The following is a 19724-nucleotide window of genomic DNA, read 5'->3' as shown; positions in this document are numbered from 1 at the left end:
TGGCAAAAAATCAATTATCATTTTGAATAAAAATTCGCCAATTGAAACATAATATTCCCTGTCCATGATCGATATTTAATTAGAAAACAAAAATTACACATTCATATTATAGTACCTACCACTATCCATTAAGGGATATAAGTTTTCCGGAATTTTAATGTAGGGAGTAGATTTGAAATCTGCATCAAATTTTAAAGATTTTTTATAAAATTCGTTTTTTGTAAAATTCTTTATCTAAAAGCGGAAATACATTTTAAGTTAATTAATTTTGACCAATAGGATAGGTGGATTTTAAACTACCTGCGCTGTAATTGGTTGAATGATGTACGACATCCAATCAGAGCGCAGATTTTTTAAATCCACCAATCACGGATGCCAAAATTAATTAACTTAATTTGTATTTCCGCTTTTAGATAAAGAATTATACAAAAAAACGAATTTTTATAAAAAATCCTTAAAATTTGATGCAGATTTCAAATCTACTCCCTACATTACAATTCCGGAAAACTTATATCTCTTACTATCCATCCATCTAAAAGTTCGTTTCAAAGTTTAATTAAAAATCATGAGTTATGGCCAATCTATTCATAAAAAAAAGTATAAATATGTCTGTAATTAGCGCAGCTAGAGCAGGAACCGACATTTTGAGAAATCCAGTAAAAAAAACTTTTAGAAATTTGTTTAGTAGTAGTACTGTAATAGAAAATTTAAACAGGTCTGATTGATCTACGAGCAGCTTAGTTTATAAAGCGGATTCGCTCCAAATAGAATAATACATAGTTTTTGATTTAAAATCATTAGATTAAGATTTTTAACAATGATCTCAGCATCCATAAGTAGCGAAGCACAAAAAACAATGGAATGGACAAACGTACAAAGTGGGTTATATACATAGATGTCTTGAAGCATGAACAACAGACAAACGGACAAATGCATATACTAGATTCATACATAAGTAAGAGATATTCCCCTATTTAGTAACCTGTATTTATATATATTTTAAACAATTATTATGATTGTAAGACAGGTGTTCTACTTTAATCCATTTTTGATGAGGTTAAGAACCATTTTCAACATAATGCAGATTATTGATTCACTAAGTAGATATAAACAAATGTAATTAGCAAGAACAATTTTGGGTTGTACATCTTTGACATATCTCCATTAGATTCTCTTATTTATGTGCACAGATAAATTAATGGTACAGTCTTTTTTTTAAATTTGTTTGCATAATTTTTTCTAATCTCTTTTCTACTTACACCAATACTAAACTTCACTGAATAGTAAATAAATGTATAGATGTATAACCCAGACAACTACTTTCTTCTAGAGATGGGGACCTTTTTCGACTGCTACAAAATTCCTTTCTGCTCTTTTGAAGCGACTTAGCTGAGTTAATACTTCCGATACTATTGGCTGATATTAAAGACCCAATTGAAAGATGACATAGAGTCCTCAACCCGGGAACATGCGTGTATCTAACCCTGCCACCTCGATTCTTTTACTTTAATGCAAAAAATGTAAGTTTATTTAAGTTAAAAACATTAATACAACATCAGAAAAATAGTATGGTATATAAAATGATTAAATCTAAGAGTATCCTCTTGTGATTTGCGCACATGTATATTGTAATTATATTGTTTATAAGTATTGATCTTGTGTAAAAGAATGTTGTATGATAACACATGAAATTACAATCATTGTGACGCGCGTAACCAACTGTCTGTGCGTACTTTGGGTGCTCATACGTTGCGTACAACTTTATATTTAGCATAATAAATTTTAAAATATCAAAAAAAAAAAAATATTAGGTAGGAATGTGTCAAACCCCCCAACAAAATAGCTAAAACCACCACAGAAACAGTATCTACAAATATTTCCTAGAGCGTAATCGGTTCAGCGGTTACTGAGATCCTAAGCTTCAGACAGACGGACAGTCGGAGAGATATTGTTCTACAGTTTTAATACAATCTTTTTAGTTTTCCAACAGTTTTAATTAAATGAGAATTTTTGGATTTAAGTTAACTTTGCTTGCTGTGATTTTAAAAGTGGATATCGGTTAATTGGTACAAAACCTCCCAAAAATTTTCCGTCCAGTTTTTAGGAGTTTGGGGGAGGGGACTCCGACACAAGAGGCGTGGCCAGAAAAGGGGAAGGGGATGGTAGGATACTAAGGCTGTCAATCATTGAGAGGGAAGGAGGAGAAGGGGAGGGGTAAGAGCCATTGTTTCAAAATCAAATATTCTCTCTTATATAATAAATATTCCCCCTATTCATATAAAGTTGATTTACTTATAGGTGATTATATTACCAAAACTTTATATTACCAAAACTACTATTAAAATTTTGGTTTTATTCATTCTGTTATACTGAAATATATATTAAAGATCTTAACATACTTTAGGGACAGCGGAAAGTGTCATGTGTGACGTCATAAAAATACGTCTATTATCCATTTCTGCTTAGGGGTTTACATTCCTTCTCCTCTCCTCCTTACTTTTTAGACGTATTTGTATGACGTCACACATGACACTTTCCACTGTCCCCATACTTTATTCTAGACAGGATTTAGGCTATTTAATAGTTTGTGAACTTATGAAAACAAAATAATTCAAGTGTGTTTCTATTTACTAACCTTATATAAAAAATCTTTGATTTCTCTGATATACAAAAATCTCCTAGAGATTCATTTGACAATAAAACCTAGAGTGATCCTTATATTTTATTTTATCTTTAATGGACGTTTTAATAAATAATGAAAAAATAATCAATATTTTTAAAAGCAAAGATTTTCTGTTTAAATGGTCTGTCTAGGTAGCTACTCTAGTCAACTTTGGCAATTAGAATTGTTCTATCGATTCCAAACTTGAAAAGATAATTCTTATAACAGTCAGGTACAGTTTATGCGTGAACATTGGACTGTTAATTACACAGGTCTCCAAAGTTTTATACTGGTTCTATATGCTTATTCTTTCATTCAATTGCTTAAAAATTTGAGGACTATTAATGTTGGTAAACTCTGGTAGTGTCCAAACTTTTTCACCAATGTTTTATATCTTCTGAATTTAACAATATTTCGACTTCTATAAGTAAATACTAGCCGTACCAGAGATATTAATGTAAATAAATGTAAACTTCAGGAATCATCAATTGTCGACAATTTAAGTTGCTAACATGGAACTTCCATATTGGTCAGTTCATTCTTACAGTATAGGAGCAGGGGCTGGGATAAAAGGGCTGGAAGGAGGGAATAATTAGCATGTTTTACTTTTTTAGAAAACATAAAAATTGGTGCAAGATCCAAGTAATAATACATCCATTTCAACTATATGATTTTTATAAATTTGACATGTAAAACCAAAACCTATAAATTACTCACCAATTGATAGCTTTGTTTTATCAATATATTAAATTAATCTTTTCATTTCATGGGAAAACTTTATTAAAAACGAAGCTTTTCTTCAATAAGTGTACGTTTTACTGGATTTGAGATATGATAGAATAGTTCTATCATTGTGAAATTCAATATAAAAATCTACATTACAATTGTACCATTAAAAAGTTTATACTTTCATTTAAAATGAACTAATTGCTTCGCTCTTAGCACCTTGGGGAAGCTTAAATAAAATAGCCTAAAACCACCTAAGAATATTCTTAGAGTTTCCCTAAAAAGGACAACTAAATTCTAAGATCTTTAGTTACAGAAACAAAACCTTACTTCATAGGATTGTTACAAATTATGATTTTCGAGGATGTATAAATGGATAATTTGATTCTTGTTTTAAAACTATTTTTATGTAATATTTTATTGACATTATGTACATGAAATGAGCATAAAAGACAAACCAAAAACCACATACGATAATTTTTATAGCTATCCATATGTATGATTATAGTAATTAAATTAATATTTATATGCAAGCATATCCTTTTATGAAATAAAGGATTTTTTGACTGAAGCTTAAGATCTCAATAACTACTGAACCGATTCGGTTCTTATTTTTAGGTAAGCTTCACATAGGCCCTTTTTTGGTTTTAGGCTATTTTATTTTCAGATAGTTTATCTTTAAGGTTTTTTTTATATACTCTCTCTTCTGCCCTTGAAATACAAAGCAACTTGATGCTAGGGGCGTAGCCACCAGTACAACTTATAATACCAACAAAAATTTGCCAATTGTCTTGTATACAAAGTAGTAAATAATTTTGTGGGAGTTTTACGGATTGGCACAGTGACGGACGGACGAACATATCTAAAAGTAGCTGCGCTACTAGAAAAATTGTTTCGTTGAAGCCTAAAGTGCGATGCTGGCTACAACAACTATAAGCCTAATAATAATCCTGTAACCATGTATGGTAATTATCTGACCAGAAATCAATACTTTGAAAACCATATATGCCAAGCATAACCCATATTATTACATCAATAAAAGTTATCCTTATTTGTGAGAAATTGCTTACCAAAATTAAATCAATAGGTAGTAAACTAACAAGGATGACAACATCCATAAAAGCGAAGCTCTGAAACGGTAGGACAAACGGACATTATCACTTGTATAATGTCAGAACTGAATAATCAGAATGCGAATGTATAAGAGTCAAATCAAAATTGTAAGTAAATTTGTTGAAAAACTGCTTGATACAGGATAATGATTATGGACATACTTACATTTTTAGGACTTGATTATAGAGTTGCTTCGCTTATAATATTGTACTTTGTTGTCCCAGGAATCAGTATACCAAAAATCAGACCAATCGGATAATTAGGTCACATACAAATTTGTTGTTAAAAATGTAAAAATCAACATGTTTAAAATGGACGTACGGACACTTTGGTGATGATTATAGAGTTGCTACGCTTTCTAAATCGTACCTAACTATTACAGGAACTACCATGCAAAATTTGAAATCGATAGGACAATTCTAACATGCCTAAATAAACGAAAAAAGCTATTTAAAAAGTAAAAAAATCAACATGTTTAAAATGGACGTACGGACATTTTGGTAATGATTATAGAGTTGCTACGCTTTCTAAATCGTACCTAACTACTAAAGGAATCACCATGCAAAATTTGAAAGCGATAGGACAATTCTAACATGTCTAAATTAACGAAAAAAGCTATCCGTGACGGACGGACGGACGGACGTACGGACGGACGGACGGACGGACGTACGGACGGACGGACCGACCCTAATTATAGAAAAGCTTCGCTTTTAAAAAGGAAATGTAATGTAGTAATCATATGAATTTCAAGTATAAATATAAGTCATCAATTCATTTTTTGTGAATAGCGGCCTAATATAGATGCATGATTTTAGAACTGTTGTCTAATGAAAATGTTGTAAAAAATATGAAACTAAAGCTCCCCGACGCCTCTAGGGGTACTTAAATTAGGATTGTAGAGAAGGTCACCTTCCATTTAGTTTCAATATTTTTTATATATAAAAACAAAAGTTTTTTTGGGTTTATTTTTTGTTAGGGGCGATGTCGCCTAAGAAGATAGGGGTAGAATACTCTCCTGGAACCTATAAGAAGCTCCATTATAGAGGAAGACACACATCCTGTTACTTTTGCATAATAATATAACTGTTGAAATTATATGAATTTAATTACAATTAAACATTTGTATAACCTATTTTAAACTGCACTTTTATTATAAGCTTTGTATTTTAATTGTTCTTGTTGAACCAAAATTAGTTTCAAAACACCCTTAACCATCCATGTGCCCCTTTTCCATGCTCTTTTCAAATCCATTTACCATTTGTCATCAATTTGCTAAAAATTTTGCCCCTTAATTTGACAGATTTTAAGTCGCATAGTTTTTATATAACTTGGTCTGTCCGTTTAGTTTTACTGGAACTTTTAAATAGAATCACCCTACACTTTCAAATTTAGTTCTATTTAGAAAAAAGTAAAAAAAATTGTGGGAGTTTTTGCCCAGGGGCGATTTTTCTCTAGAGGGCGAATGAATCTCTTCCAAATTAACCTCCCCAGACCCATAAGAAGCTTCAATGTAAAGATGAATTATATAAGTCCAGTGATAAACGATATCTTACTGACATCCTGTTACTTTTATATAAGGATAAAAATATAATAAAGATTAGTCTAAATATTCTAATTTTATAAAAGGAAATGAACTAAATGACCTAAACCCTTCAAAATTATAATCTCTATCAATTATAAAAGGATAAAATTATTTATTTACCAACAAAATATAATTAAAATGGACTCGCGTAAAAATTTTGATTGACAATACAAAGCATTTTGATATAATGGCATTTGGTGGAAATATAATGAATTTACACGGTTGTTATATGCAGATTAAAAGGATTATACCCCCCCCCCCGCCACCCCCCCTCCCCCCCATTTATGCCCCCCTCACTAAACTCTTTTTTTTTGTCACCCATCTGACCCCTTCCTGTGAAGGGATATTGACTGACATTCAGCTATTTCAATTGATTAAAATCATATAATATGTTGGTGCTTCCCCCCACCCACATTTAATGAAAATAAATTGAAAATTTCCATGGGATGGGGGGGGGGGTTGTAGTTTTTTACTTCAATACCTAACCTCTGCGGGACAACCCTGTACCCAATATATCCTAACCTAACCAAAGATTAAACTGGAACATACAAAAAAAACTACCTTTCCCCTAATTTCAATCTATTTACAAATAAGGGCGAGTGTAAAACACTAATATTTTCACTTTTCGTTATGTTGTACAATGGTGCATACTTTTTTTTATAAAAAACTTTTGGGATATACATCAATTTATCGGCAATTGTCTTATCCCTTTAGATCCCTAATAATCTATAACTTTAATAGGATATTATATAAAGTATAATATAATTGAATAACAAAGTGTGGATTTATAATTAGATAGATAAATCTAACATACCAGTATAAGGATAAGTATTAACAAAAATATTTTTCTTTGATTTTTCAATTTACCCTAATTATACAAAATATTAGATATTAGATTAATATCCGCTGGATCAGAACCGGTTCTCAGGCATGCTTAAAAATCATGTATAGCATCGCATTACAGACAATTTTCCACGAATATTAACATAAAAATCATAAAATTAGAAACTTCGTCCTCTCGGGGCTTTCTAAACTAATCTTATAATTTTTCATTTCAATATCCGCGGAAAGCTGTCTATAATACGATGCGATGTACAACTATTTTTGTTTAGAATTCTTAACCCTAACAATGATATAACATGCTTTGGACAAAAGGATAAAATTTAATTGTGTAAATTATTATAGAATTTAGACCACTTCCGTTAGCGTTATTTTATTATCTTTGATATTATTCGCAGGGAGGGAGTTGAAATTGGACTGGTACCCAAAGTTTCATAACCACGTTGTTTTATTCGTTGGTTAAAAACTTAAGGCACTTGTATTGAATCTTGTATGTTTGTCCTAAACAAAAGTGTCAAAACTTTTCAACCAATAATCTAAATCTACTGAATTGGCAATTTTGTGCATATATGATTAAATGTATATTAATTTTTCGTCCATTGTCTTATCCCTTAAGATCCCTGTTCGCTTTTAAACTTGTACAAAATAAGCTGCAAGCTGAAATTACTTTTTTTGTTCTCAGAATGGGCGAGGGGGATCTGTGTTCATGAAATAGGTTTAGGAGAAAGCACCAGTTGGGAGAAAACAAACACAATGTACTAGCGGTTGTTACCCTAGCTTCTAGGGGCCCTCTTTCGAAGGGGTAGTTATTAAACAGAAAATAGCCTAAAAGCATCTCTAGACCTATGTGAAGCTTCCATAGATTTATTTCGAGTGTTATATCCCCACCTTTATCTAACGGAAGTGTGAGGAAAGGTGTGAGCAATAAAATCCTTTTGTCATAATAATAAAATTTTACATCATACCCCTAAACTTAAATATAAAGTAACTTAGCGGCTGCGCCCCTAGCATCTAGGGGCTCTATATAGGGATATGAATGGGCAATAAAATAGCCTAAATCCTTCGCTACAGACAAAAATAGCTTACTGCTTTTATATAATAGGATAGGTTGTGTGTCTTAAATGTGCCTCTCTGTCAATTAAGATCTATAAAATGGCTATAAATCAGTTAACATTTTTTAAGTTATAGAGAATCTGATTTCCAGTATGGCTTTAAAACCTATTTAAATCCACTGGATAAGAACCAGTTCTGGGCCATGTATCGCGAATCGTATTGTAGCCAATTTTATACTAAAAATAAAATCAATACAAGTTTAGTTGGCCCCGACCTCAGACCCCTCAGGACCAAGAAAACTGGAATTAATTTTCATTTTACTATCCACGGAAAACTGTCTAAAATACGATGCGATAATTAACTTTTATAGTTATCGATATTTAAAAACACTTAATCCATTAAAATAAAAGTGTCATATAAAGTTAAATAATTAGGTTTAATACCATTTCAAATGGTCCAGGTGCAACATTATTTTATACGAGTAATTCAGGGATCTTAAGGGATAAGACAAATTGATGTACAATGATAATATACAAAATTATCCCTGCTGTAGATAAAACTATTGTTTTAAAATTAAGAAACTTTTTGCTTCGAGCCACCCAAAAATCAGAAGTACTCAACGTTTTTGAGACAAGAATAAGATAAGGTTGTTCTAAAACTTTGGGTTCCATTTTCCCCTTCCTTCCTGGAGTATTAAAAGATTTGGTTATTATCATTTCCTCTCTAAAACGTGTTGCTGGTAATGTTTCTGGGAGGGGTGATAAGGTGCTTTAAATCATACTGGGACCCAAAGTTTTATAAAGACGTTTCACATTCATTGACATAAAGCCTAAAGGTACTTTTATTCACTCTTGATTGGTTGTTACAAACTGTATGTGTCAGAACTTTTCCACGAATAAATTTAATCTATGTTTAGAACTAAATTTGGAAAAGTGACAAATTCATCCAAAACCTAATAAAACCATTGAAAAATATTAAAGGATTAGGCAATGGACGATTAATTTATATACATCCCCAATGATAGTAAACAAAATTTCCACTGTATCAGATTAAAATTATTTGTTTGAAAGTAAAGCACTACTAACATCGAACCAACAAATCAAAATTTAATAAAAGTTCTCAAAGTTTTTGAGCCAACGTATAGGATGGCATTGTTATAAAACTTTGGGTACCAATCCATTTTCCACTCCTTCCCTGGATAAATATGATTTTAAGAGTTTTATAAATCCCATATGAGGGTTTTATGATTCTGAAAAAAATAAATGAAGTGAATCACAGAAAAGCTAAAACTCTCTATTCTAGAAGTTATAACCAATACCAACATAATTTATCATTAAGCAAAATATCTAAATGAAATATATTTCTAAATTTATAAATGACTTTTCCTCTCTACCTCCTACCTACCATTATAATGGCAAATGAAATGAAAAAATCAGCGAAGGAAAAAATTGACGAATCAATACATAATACAAATATATAATAAATAGTTTATATGTTTAACTCTACTGGGTGATTAATAATAGTTATTTATAATCACTAAAATATTGTAATTTACTATTATATTAGATTTTTACCGACCATTGAGATTTGGGGAACTTTGATAGGTTGGTTCAATAAGTTAATTGTTTAAACATTTCAACCACTAATTTTAATCTGTAAAAGAGATAATTTTGTGTATCACCATTGGGGATGTACATTAATTTATCGGCTATTGTCTAATCCCTGTATTTAAAAGATTTAGCAAATATTTTTAAAAGCGCATCTTTTCTGTAATTAGGGTCGGACCGTCCGTCCGTCCGAGATAGATAGCTTTTATTCGTTAATTTAGGCATGTTAGAATTGTCCTATCAATTTCAAACTTTGCATGATAATTACTGTAGTAGTTTTTAACAACAAAAAATTATGTGATCTAATTATCAGTTTGATCTGATTTTTGGTACACTGATTCCTGGGACAACAAAGTACAATATTATAAGCGAAGCAACTCTATAGTCAAGTCCTAAAAATGTAAGTATGTCCATAAACATTATTCTGTACAAGCAGTTTTTCAACAAATTTACTTACAATTTTGATTCGACATTTATACATTTATGTTCCGATTTTTCAGTTAAGATACTATACAAGTATTAATGTCCGTTTGTCCTACCGTTTCAGTAATTCGCTTTTATGGATGTTGTCATCCTTGTTTATAATCGAATCACTTAAATATTCTAATTTACTATTAAATTGAATTCTTAGTGAAGTGTTTTTTTTTACAGGGACAAAAGGCCGTTTATTAAACAAGTCCCCAAAGTTTTATATAAGAACAACTTTGGGAACTTTGATAGGTTGGTTCAATAAGTTAATTGTTTAAACATTTAAACCACTAATTTTAATCTGTAAAAGAGATAATTTTGTGTATCACCATTGGAGATGTATATGAATTTATCGGCGATTGTCTTACTTTTGTGATATAGACAAACAGCATAAGCTAATGATAGAGTAGACTTAATGTTCAATTCAAAATGCAAACAGATTTTCAAGTATTTATTATATTGGATTAAATGCAGTTTTTGAGTAAATAAGATTATATATTGATACTATATTTAGAAATGATTAAATATGTTAATAAGTCAAAACTACTGATTATTCAAAGCTGGATAGTTCTGAAGTAGCAGGATGTCTGTCTGTATATCAGGACACCAAACAACAGGATGACTGTCTGTTTAATTAATACAATGTATTAATTAACTATGCACTTTGAAGGGGTAGAATATCTGTCTGTGCAAACGATCTAAAGTAGTAGGATGTCTGTAAATAGCTGTATTGGTCTTAATAAAGACTCGAACCCAAACCAGATAATGTTCTGCGTTAGGACTCTCAATATCAACTGACTCAAATATATTTTCTCTTTATTCTTTCTGAGAGCACTTAAAGAGCAATTAAGAGTAACAATTAACATATGGTCTGCAAACTTAAATATATGACATCACAACATAAATATATGACATTTACCCCCTTCTGAAACCATCCAGCTAAGCATGGTTTCACCATCCATCAGGTTGATCCAATAAACTAGGATCAATGTCTTCACTGGGTGAACCTACATCGAAATTAACCCCGGCCTCCAGTCCTTCCTCTCCTTCACCCACTGGAGGAGGAGTGTTCAGCGCCCCTCCACCAACCTCAGCCGAAACGCCCACTGTTGCCGCTATGACAGCATTACTCGCTGCAGCAGTTACAGGCCCTCCTACAGCCACCATCACAGCATCATTTACCGCTGAGGCGGTATCATTCACAACAGCCACCTCTGCAGCAACCGCTGGCCCATCTGCCGACATTGCCACTTCCATCTCAACGCCACCAGTGACCTGAACACCTCCCGAGACCATCATCACTCCGTTGCCAGCCCCAGCACCGTCAGAAGTTCCAGCCTGCTGCAACTGCCAAAATGACGCCGCCGGTAAGTCATTGTTTATTCTGCGCCGGATCTCGCTAAGCTCACTAAAAATATTGGACAGGTGCCTTTGCACTTCAGCCTCTTTTTTCGCCATCTCAGTAATAGCCTCTTGAACCTTAGTTCCCTGTCCTGCCAAAACACTTTCCACTTGTTGGCTCACCTGCTGTCCCAACTTGGCTGAACTACTTTCCCAATTATCAGTCATTGCTGTCTGTACACTTTGTACCATATAAGAAGTCTTTTGCTGTGCAGTAGTAGCCACCATTTGCTGCATCTCTGTATCTACCTTCCTTATACAGTCCATTAGATCCCTCTTATGCGAGGCCAACATATCTTTAATCCGATTATGACTGTCCGTCTGCCAAAGTTTCTGTGCAGTGTTCAAACTTTTGACTGATTCTCTTACAGCTTCACGAATTTTTTCCTCAATCATAGGCTTTAGAGTCACAGCAACAGAATTACTGATTTTACCTATATCTTCATCACTGAGCGGCGCCAAGCCACGTTTGTCATTCTTGCGCTCAGCCTTATTTCTCTCAACCTCAGCACGTAAATCTGGTAACTCCCTCTTTTGTTTAGGCCCAAGAGAATCTGCCCCAGCAGGCCGCTTGACCACGCCCCTTCTGGAAGTACCTTCCCCAGCATCATTATAAGCATTGCTGGCTCCCCTTCTGGAAGTACCTTCCCCAGCATCATCATAAGCCTTGCTGGCTCCCTTAGACCTGACCGACCCAGCAGCCTGATTTGGCACAAACTTACCAAATCTGCGCCGTCCATCACCAGAACCAGTATCTGCCACCTTTTCAGGCTTGTCCGTAGTAGGCTCAGTCCAACTGTCTATCTCCGAACCACTCTGATCACTGGGCAGACGATCCCTGGAATCAAGCTCAACTTCAAGACTCACGTTGCCAACATCGTCCTCATCATCATATCCAGGCTCATACCTGGGAGATTCTACATCATACTGCCTCCTGTCATCTCTTCTATACACAACATGCCGCCGATTAGATCTGCCAGCTTCCAACATCTCAACAGACGGTTCACGCTCCTCCCGCCGAGGTGGGGCAGACGGCCACTGATACCGCCTTTCGTTTCCATCTCCATTTCCTGATAATAATCAATAATTAAATATTAACATTTTAATATTTTAATATTTTAACATTTTTCATATATAAGACGACATTCAAAACGAAATACTTTACATAAATTATATTTATCAGGGATGCCAAATTTTAATTACTGTTTTCCCGATAATGCGAAAATTTGACGCAATTACACAGTCTGCCTAGACAACCAACACACAGCAATCCAATAACCACCCCAGCAGCACCCATCACCGCCATAACAAAATGCTGCCAACTATTAGTCAACCAATCAATTGAGGAATTATACAAATGTACAAACCAATCTTCTGTCACCTCTACAACAAACGCATTTGAATTAGCAGCCAATTCCGAAAGTTTAGCCTCTTCCGCAGACTCCAACACCTGTCCTTTCTCTCCCTTATCCAGCAGATGCTCAAAATTCAATGGTACCTTCAACCAACTATCCTCCAGCCGTTTAGTCTGAACCAGCTGCATTCCTGCCCCCTTATTGCCTAGATATAATCCAGGTTTAACTCTCACGAATACTGGATTTTTCCTACACTCGACAACCATTAACAAGGAAACATTTTTAACTAATCTTGTGAATGGTTCTACAGCAACAATTCTATCATCCATAAACAGAGAAAAATGACCAAGATAACACGGCAAATCTGCTCCTATAGTCACATTCAACCATCTTTTTTTACATACAGACACAAGCTCCATCTCCCCCAGATGTTGTACCAACAAATTTCCGACTTGCTTGATGTTGGAATGAAACAAATTATTCTCCCAACACCCCTGTTCTGCCTGTAAAATCCTTTCCACTTGATGATAGGAAGAAGTTAACTGTAATAATAAAGCACCATCCTCCTCTTTTTTTCGCATCCAAGGAAAGAAATTCTTTTTAGCAGTTGTAATCCACAAAACTACATCAGGAACGTTGGTATGAAAATAATGCAAATCAGTCAGAAAGTCAGAAAACTCCACTTTTTTCCCCAGTTTTAATCCCAACGAAAACTGTGGAGAAATCGCCAACCAACTTTGGCCACCCTGATTATTAGCATCATCCGCCATATTAGAAAATGTAAACAAAGTTAAATTTACAATTTCAACAGTCCGAAAATAACTAAAATAACGTCTATCTTCCTGTGATCTATTGTGAACTATCACTCGATCAAGCCCAAGCCGCAGATCAGACTCCAGACAGTGTGCCCCAATGAACTGGTCCTCAAGAAAACAACTGTTATCAGGTAACATTGAAATTTGTATATTTTTCAAATAACTTGTAATCTGAACTTCTTGAAAAGTATTAGGCACAAAGGTATTATTTAAATAAATACCATCTCCTCTGCACTGAGGGTCAATCCCATACGTCATCATATCATCATACAGGATGCTACCATTTATGAAATAAGTCAGTGACCGGTCATAAAACGCTACAGGCAACCGTCGTCCATCTATGTCTAACACCCTCTGTTCCTCCATCCTTTTACAATCTTCACTAGAAATTAACTCATCACTACTAACAACAGCTGGTGCCCCTAAATGTAGATGGCTATATTTGCCGCAATACCAGGTGTGAACCGTTCTGTCGACGTGACATTGTACCGCGGCAAAAATCTCACTCCAACTTTTTTTAACAGATGACCGCTGACTGTTCCATTAAACTCATGCTGACCAAATACTGTACATTCTGAAGCCCTCAACTCAGGACCGTCGCCAACACACTCCTTTACTTGCACAGATATCACATCAGCACCACAAGGTAACAAACACAATCCCCAAATTAAAAAATATTTACCTGATTTAAATTTATTATTATGACCAGACATTATTAGCTGATAACTGTTCACCAATTCACCCGCAAATATCAACTGATTTAGCCTTTCATTGCAGGGCAACTTTCTACCTACTAGCTTTGTCAGCACATATTTGTTATTAAAATAATCAAATAACAATTCATGAACTCTTATTATAATATATTTTTTTTAAAATATTTATATGTATTTTAATAATATTTTTTTTCTCAAAAATAATTATTATCAGCTCTCCTTTCCCTACTTTCTCCGTCCTCGAGTTCCTATCTGAACATGTACCACAGGACCCCCTACCTGAGATCTTAACCTCCTCCCAGTGTCCCATAAATATTTCGCCACCCGTGATCCACTTTTCTTAATTGTAACTAATTTTTCAGGTGAAGATTGTGGCGGCGCCGTCGTCAAAAACGATTGTTCCGATGGAAGCTCAACCTCGTCAAAATTACCCTCAGCTACAGGAGCAGGCACCACAGATTCATCTGTCACTCCCACCTCTACTCCTTCACCTACAGGTATAATTTCTCTATTCTCATTCTCTGAAACTCTGTCATTATCAACCTCAACCTCACTCTCCTTCTCCTGAATCTCGTCACTCTGTCTTTCCTCTGCCAACTCAAAACCATCATTTTCAGATGACAAATACACAACATCTTCTCTCTCTCTCTCCTCTACAGTTTCTTTCTCTACAGGCATATTGTCAACCTCCAAAAATATCTCATCGGACGGACAAATTTCAGGTAAAGGAAAAACGTTAAAATTAACCTCCTCCCCTAGAACTTCCGTTCGAGCATGAATTTTTCGAATTTTATCCCTAGCTACAACCTGATTTTTCTTGATGGGATTATTCCCAAAAGGTGCCAACTCATACAATGCATCCGAAAATTTCTTAACCACAATAAAAGGCCCTCCATAGAAAGACTGTAATTTCTTGGACACGTCAGTTTTTACAATATTAAAGAAAGCATAACAAACATCTGTAACTCTTAATGCTTCCCTCTGTACTCTGTGTTTATTTTGAACCTCTAAATATAACTTGGATTTTGTAGAAATTCTCTTAATTACATCCTCCATATTTTTCAGAAATTCCAAATACGACCGCGAGGATGAAGATTCAGCAGACGGAACTGGTGATAGGAAATCGAGAGGAATACGTGGCTGCCGACCAAAAACCAGAAAAAATGGAGAATATCCAGTTCTAGTACTCCTGGAACAGTTAATCACTAACGTAGCCAAAGGTAATTTTTTAGCCCAGTCCTTTGTTCCATGATTTTCATCTACTTTCAAAGCAGCATACAAACTTTGATTTTGCCTCTCTACAGGATTCGAATTTGGATTCCTGGGGGGAATTAGGACAGTATCCACCCCCAATCCTTTCATCACGCCTTTAAACACATTGCTTGTAAAATTTGTACCTCTATCCGATCTCAAAGCTCTAAATAAACCATAGGTAGGTACAAAATTTTCCAATATAGCCTTTACAGTTGTTTCAGTTTTAGCATCAACCAACGGACATGTAAAAACATATCTAGAAAATAGACAAACCATGATTAGGACAAATTTAACCGTCTGTCCCTGATGATAACATGGAGTCCAAGGTCCAACCAGATCTACGGACATATTAGCAAAAACTTCACTACTTTGAACAGAATGAGTTATAGGTGAAACATGTTTAGGATTACTTCCAGCCTTTTTCAAACATGTAATACAACTTCGTATTCTCGATTCCACAAACTTGTTCACGCCAGGCATAAAAAATCTCTCATTTATTTTACGTATTGTCTCCTGCACACCTCTATGTCCAGAACCATATCCACCATGAGCTGAATCAAATATATCATTGTATAAAGAAAGAGGCACTACAGGCCTCTCGACGAAACCCCCTTCGGCCAAAGGCTGTCTGAAAATTACAACCCCCTCTAGCACATACATGTGGCCAATAAGATTGTACAATAGTTCTTTTCTGCCCGATAACTCCGCCCTCTCATAAGACGACAACTGTCTCCTTTCCAATATCCATAACCTTATTTCATTTAGGATCTCGTCCTGCTGAAGACTACTTTGCCAGACAAACTCAACATCCGCCTCATCCTCTGCAGAATGTACCTGCATAATAGAGTAGATTTGATCCAGAAATGGTGAATCATCCAGGTAAGGATCCAAAATTTTATTATCTGTCTCTCTACACTCCTGACAATCCTTCAGTCGATGATTCTTACAATCTAACTCAGTTCTCGACAAATAATCTACGTTCACATGCTTAGTCCCCTGTCGATGGATAACTGTAAAGTCAAAACTTTGCAAGAAAGTTATCCATCGATAGGTGACACCGTTTATTGATCCTTTAGCCCAACGTTTATAATGCACTAGTGAAATACTGTCTGTCCGAACCAAAAACTCACGAAACCTACAAAAGTGTAAAAAATTCTTTAATGCATATACTAATGCACCTAATTCTCCTTTATAGGAAGGATAATTTTGTTCTGCAGCATTACACTTCTTACTACAGACACCAAACACTCTCTCCACACCATCCTGTTCTTGCGAAATAATCCCTGCAAAATACTGAGAACTATAATCTACATCCACAATAAAAAGATTAGGATTATCCCATTGAGGATAGCCTTTACACATTTCAGTCTTGAACATTTCCATAAATTCAGTCCATACTCTGTTCAACTCTTCTGTCCACTTTATTATAGTGTCATTCCTGTGACTATCTAACATGCACGACCTCTTGGCATAATCAGCAAAATATCCTCTGTAATAATCACCAATATCTGAATCATTCATTGAAAAGATATCAAAATTTTCCAAACAAATTTTAATAATCCTGGGTTTCAATTCTGGATTTTCCTTAATCATCTGGTTTTCATCTAACTTCAATTTTTGAATAATAAACTGTACCCGTTCATGCATTTTTTGCCCCGACAACTTTTCTGGCTTATCCAATTCATTAATTGTTTTATTACAGGTAACATCTTGATTATCCATGATGAAACAATGCCCCATCTTCACATTTCTCAGCAAGGTAATAGGTTTTATTGACGCATTAACCACATTAACCACACAGGACCCATCTTTCCGTGGCTGATACACCCCCTCAATAATCATAATCCCATTGCCACTTGTCATCTTAGAAGAATTAGGGGACACGTACCAAAGCCCATCATTCTTTAATCCAGTCACATGCACCACAGCGGTAGATCCTCCAGGATAAAAAATAGTTTTATCCAGCAACTTCACATTATACTTCGTTGAATATAACTCTCCAAACCCACCCCCCTCCTTTATCCCTGGCAAGGTAGGTTTAGATGGAATTTCAGAATTCATTCGTCCGGACAAAATAGGAATTTTCTGTATCTCTGCCACCACCTGTTTCTGTAAACAGGAATTAATAGGAACAGATTCCCCACAAAATTCAAACTTATCTTCATCCAAACAAATATTAATTTTATTCTTTTTCAGGAAATCAGATCCAAGATTTACCAACCTACTCGTCACCTCAGGTACATAAAATATCTCCGTAAACACAGCTTGAGTTCCAGCAAATCTAAATTTCAACTCAACATATCCAATAATATTAACTTTCTTTAAATCTACTGAATATGCTGATAATTTTGCAGGACAAAACTCAACTCCATGTTTATCAAGAATTTCTCTAGATATCAAAGAATTAAAATTATTTCCTGTATCAATAATTCCTAACTCCTTCACCGGAATATCAGCCCCAGGCACAAGAAATTCTAAATCCGCACAAATAGGCATTTTCGTTATCTTCAAAAACTTCACAATCTCTTGAAAACACTAGTCATTATAATTAATATATCCATATATTTTAGATATACATCATTCCACTACACAGCAGTCAGCCCCTCATCTGTCACCAGCCGCCAACATACTGTTCAATTTATGAAATCCTGTACATCTCCCAAACTACCAGCATCACACAGCTACACTCCAAGTTTTTTTTATACAGGTAAGTACCTCTCGAAGTATTCAACCTTGCATAGGTACTTATCAAAAAGTAATATATAGTAGATATATATATATATATATAAATATATATATAATGTTTTCATTAACACGATCACACCTTGACTGACGAATAAACAAGACAGTAATGCTTTATAAAGTTGAAAGCAATAATGTAAATACAAGACAGCAAAATTAACTATTTACAGTACTATAGCCTATATAATGAATATGAATAAAAGAACGATCTATAAATTTCATCCTAGAATGAGATTTATACATCAAATCAATCATATCCATTACATAGGATATTGCTGGAAATTGTTTCTGGCTATGTCAGCAATCATAGCCTCATACTGTTTCTCATCTCTGCTCTTTTCAGAATCCACAACAGGCCCCACCTGATTGCCCCACCTATCCACAACAGGCCCCACCTGATTGACTGTCTTCTTCAGAAACTGCTCAGGTATTACCCTATTATTAGGCACTCCAGGACCCTCTTTCTTTTCGCTACCGGCTGAGAAAAACTTAGCTTTGGTCTTTCCTATGCGAGAATCAGGAGCTGGCGGCTTGCCATCTCTCTTCTGCCAGCAACTAGCCACTACATGACCTTTTTTCCCACAATACCAACAAATCATAGTTTTAGCCTTCGAATTCAGAGCCCCAATCACGTTCTCAACCTGATCCCAAGGAATATCATCATCCCCTTCAATCCACGCATTATTATCGCCAATCTCAGTCCTGCCCTCCATATCAGATACATGCACTTCACTGATTACAGGCCTAGCTTTCACCTCCCTAGAATCCTCTAGCCTCAACCCTTCCATAGCCTGAGAATAACAGGACGTTACATTTTCAGGTGATACGTGTCCAGAACGAGCCCAGCTTACATAATGCTGACCTCTGCGAATCAAATAAGTCAAGAAAGCACTGTAATCTTCCAGGTAATGCATAGATTCAATGAAATTAGCCATATCTCTAGCTAAATCAGAAAACAGCAAATTCTTAGCCACATTATTATAGAAATCACGCCAAGATTGTCTAGAAATTTGACCAGGATGCATAAGCCTAAACAGACGCAATTTAGCATTGAAAAACACATCCACATTCTGACCACTCTTTTGTTTCAGGGCGTAAAAGAATTCGGTAGCCGACTCTGTATCAGCAAAGGGTATCACCAACCTTCTTATCAACAGGTAATAACCTAAAGCACTTAAGGAAGCATTAGCCTCCGGCGTAATCAACCTCCCCATCTTCTTCCCTTTGCACTCAAAAATCCTATTGTACAGGATGTCCTTGAAAAGCATAGGATCCTCCAACTTTGCGAACCTAGCAACCCTCCATAAGGATAAGAAATAATCCTCAAAATCAATGTTTCCATCCCAAAATGGAGCATCCCGCACAAAATCACTATCCCACTTGACTCCTCTTA

At 34.9% G+C, this 19724-nt stretch overlaps 1 protein-coding gene across 1 annotated transcript; it reads left to right on the top strand.

Annotated features, from left to right (window-relative positions):
• Positions 1-13719: 13719 nt before the first annotated feature.
• On the top strand, positions 13720-15519 carry LOC145328569 (uncharacterized). The gene is made up of 4 exons (XM_080172310.1): positions 13720-13753; positions 14203-14268; positions 14698-14832; positions 15401-15519. Exons 1-4 carry the CDS (start codon positions 13720-13722, stop codon positions 15517-15519), a joined length of 354 nt encoding a protein of 117 aa, XP_080028436.1.
• The last annotated feature ends 4205 nt before the right edge of the window (positions 15520-19724 follow it).

The sequence above is a fragment of the Acartia tonsa genome, chromosome 9, assembly GCF_053477335.1.
Source record: "Acartia tonsa isolate MP-2025a chromosome 9, ASM5347733v1, whole genome shotgun sequence".
NCBI classification, from domain to species: domain Eukaryota; kingdom Metazoa; phylum Arthropoda; class Copepoda; order Calanoida; family Acartiidae; genus Acartia; species Acartia tonsa.
The sequence above is the reverse complement of the archived record's forward strand: the minus strand, read 5'-3'. Positions and strand labels throughout refer to the sequence as shown.

Excerpts from the sequence above, each read along its gene's own strand:
- LOC145328569 (XM_080172310.1), top strand. The coding sequence starts at position 13,720 with ATGAACTGGTCCTCAAGAAAACAACTGTTATCAG. Across the intron at positions 13,754-14,202 it reads AAGAAAACAACTGTTATCAG|CCCTCAACTCAGGACCGTCG; the intron begins GTAACATTGAAA and ends TACATTCTGAAG. Across the intron at positions 14,833-15,400 it reads CTCTACTCCTTCACCTACAG|AAATTCCAAATACGACCGCG; the intron begins GTATAATTTCTC and ends CATATTTTTCAG.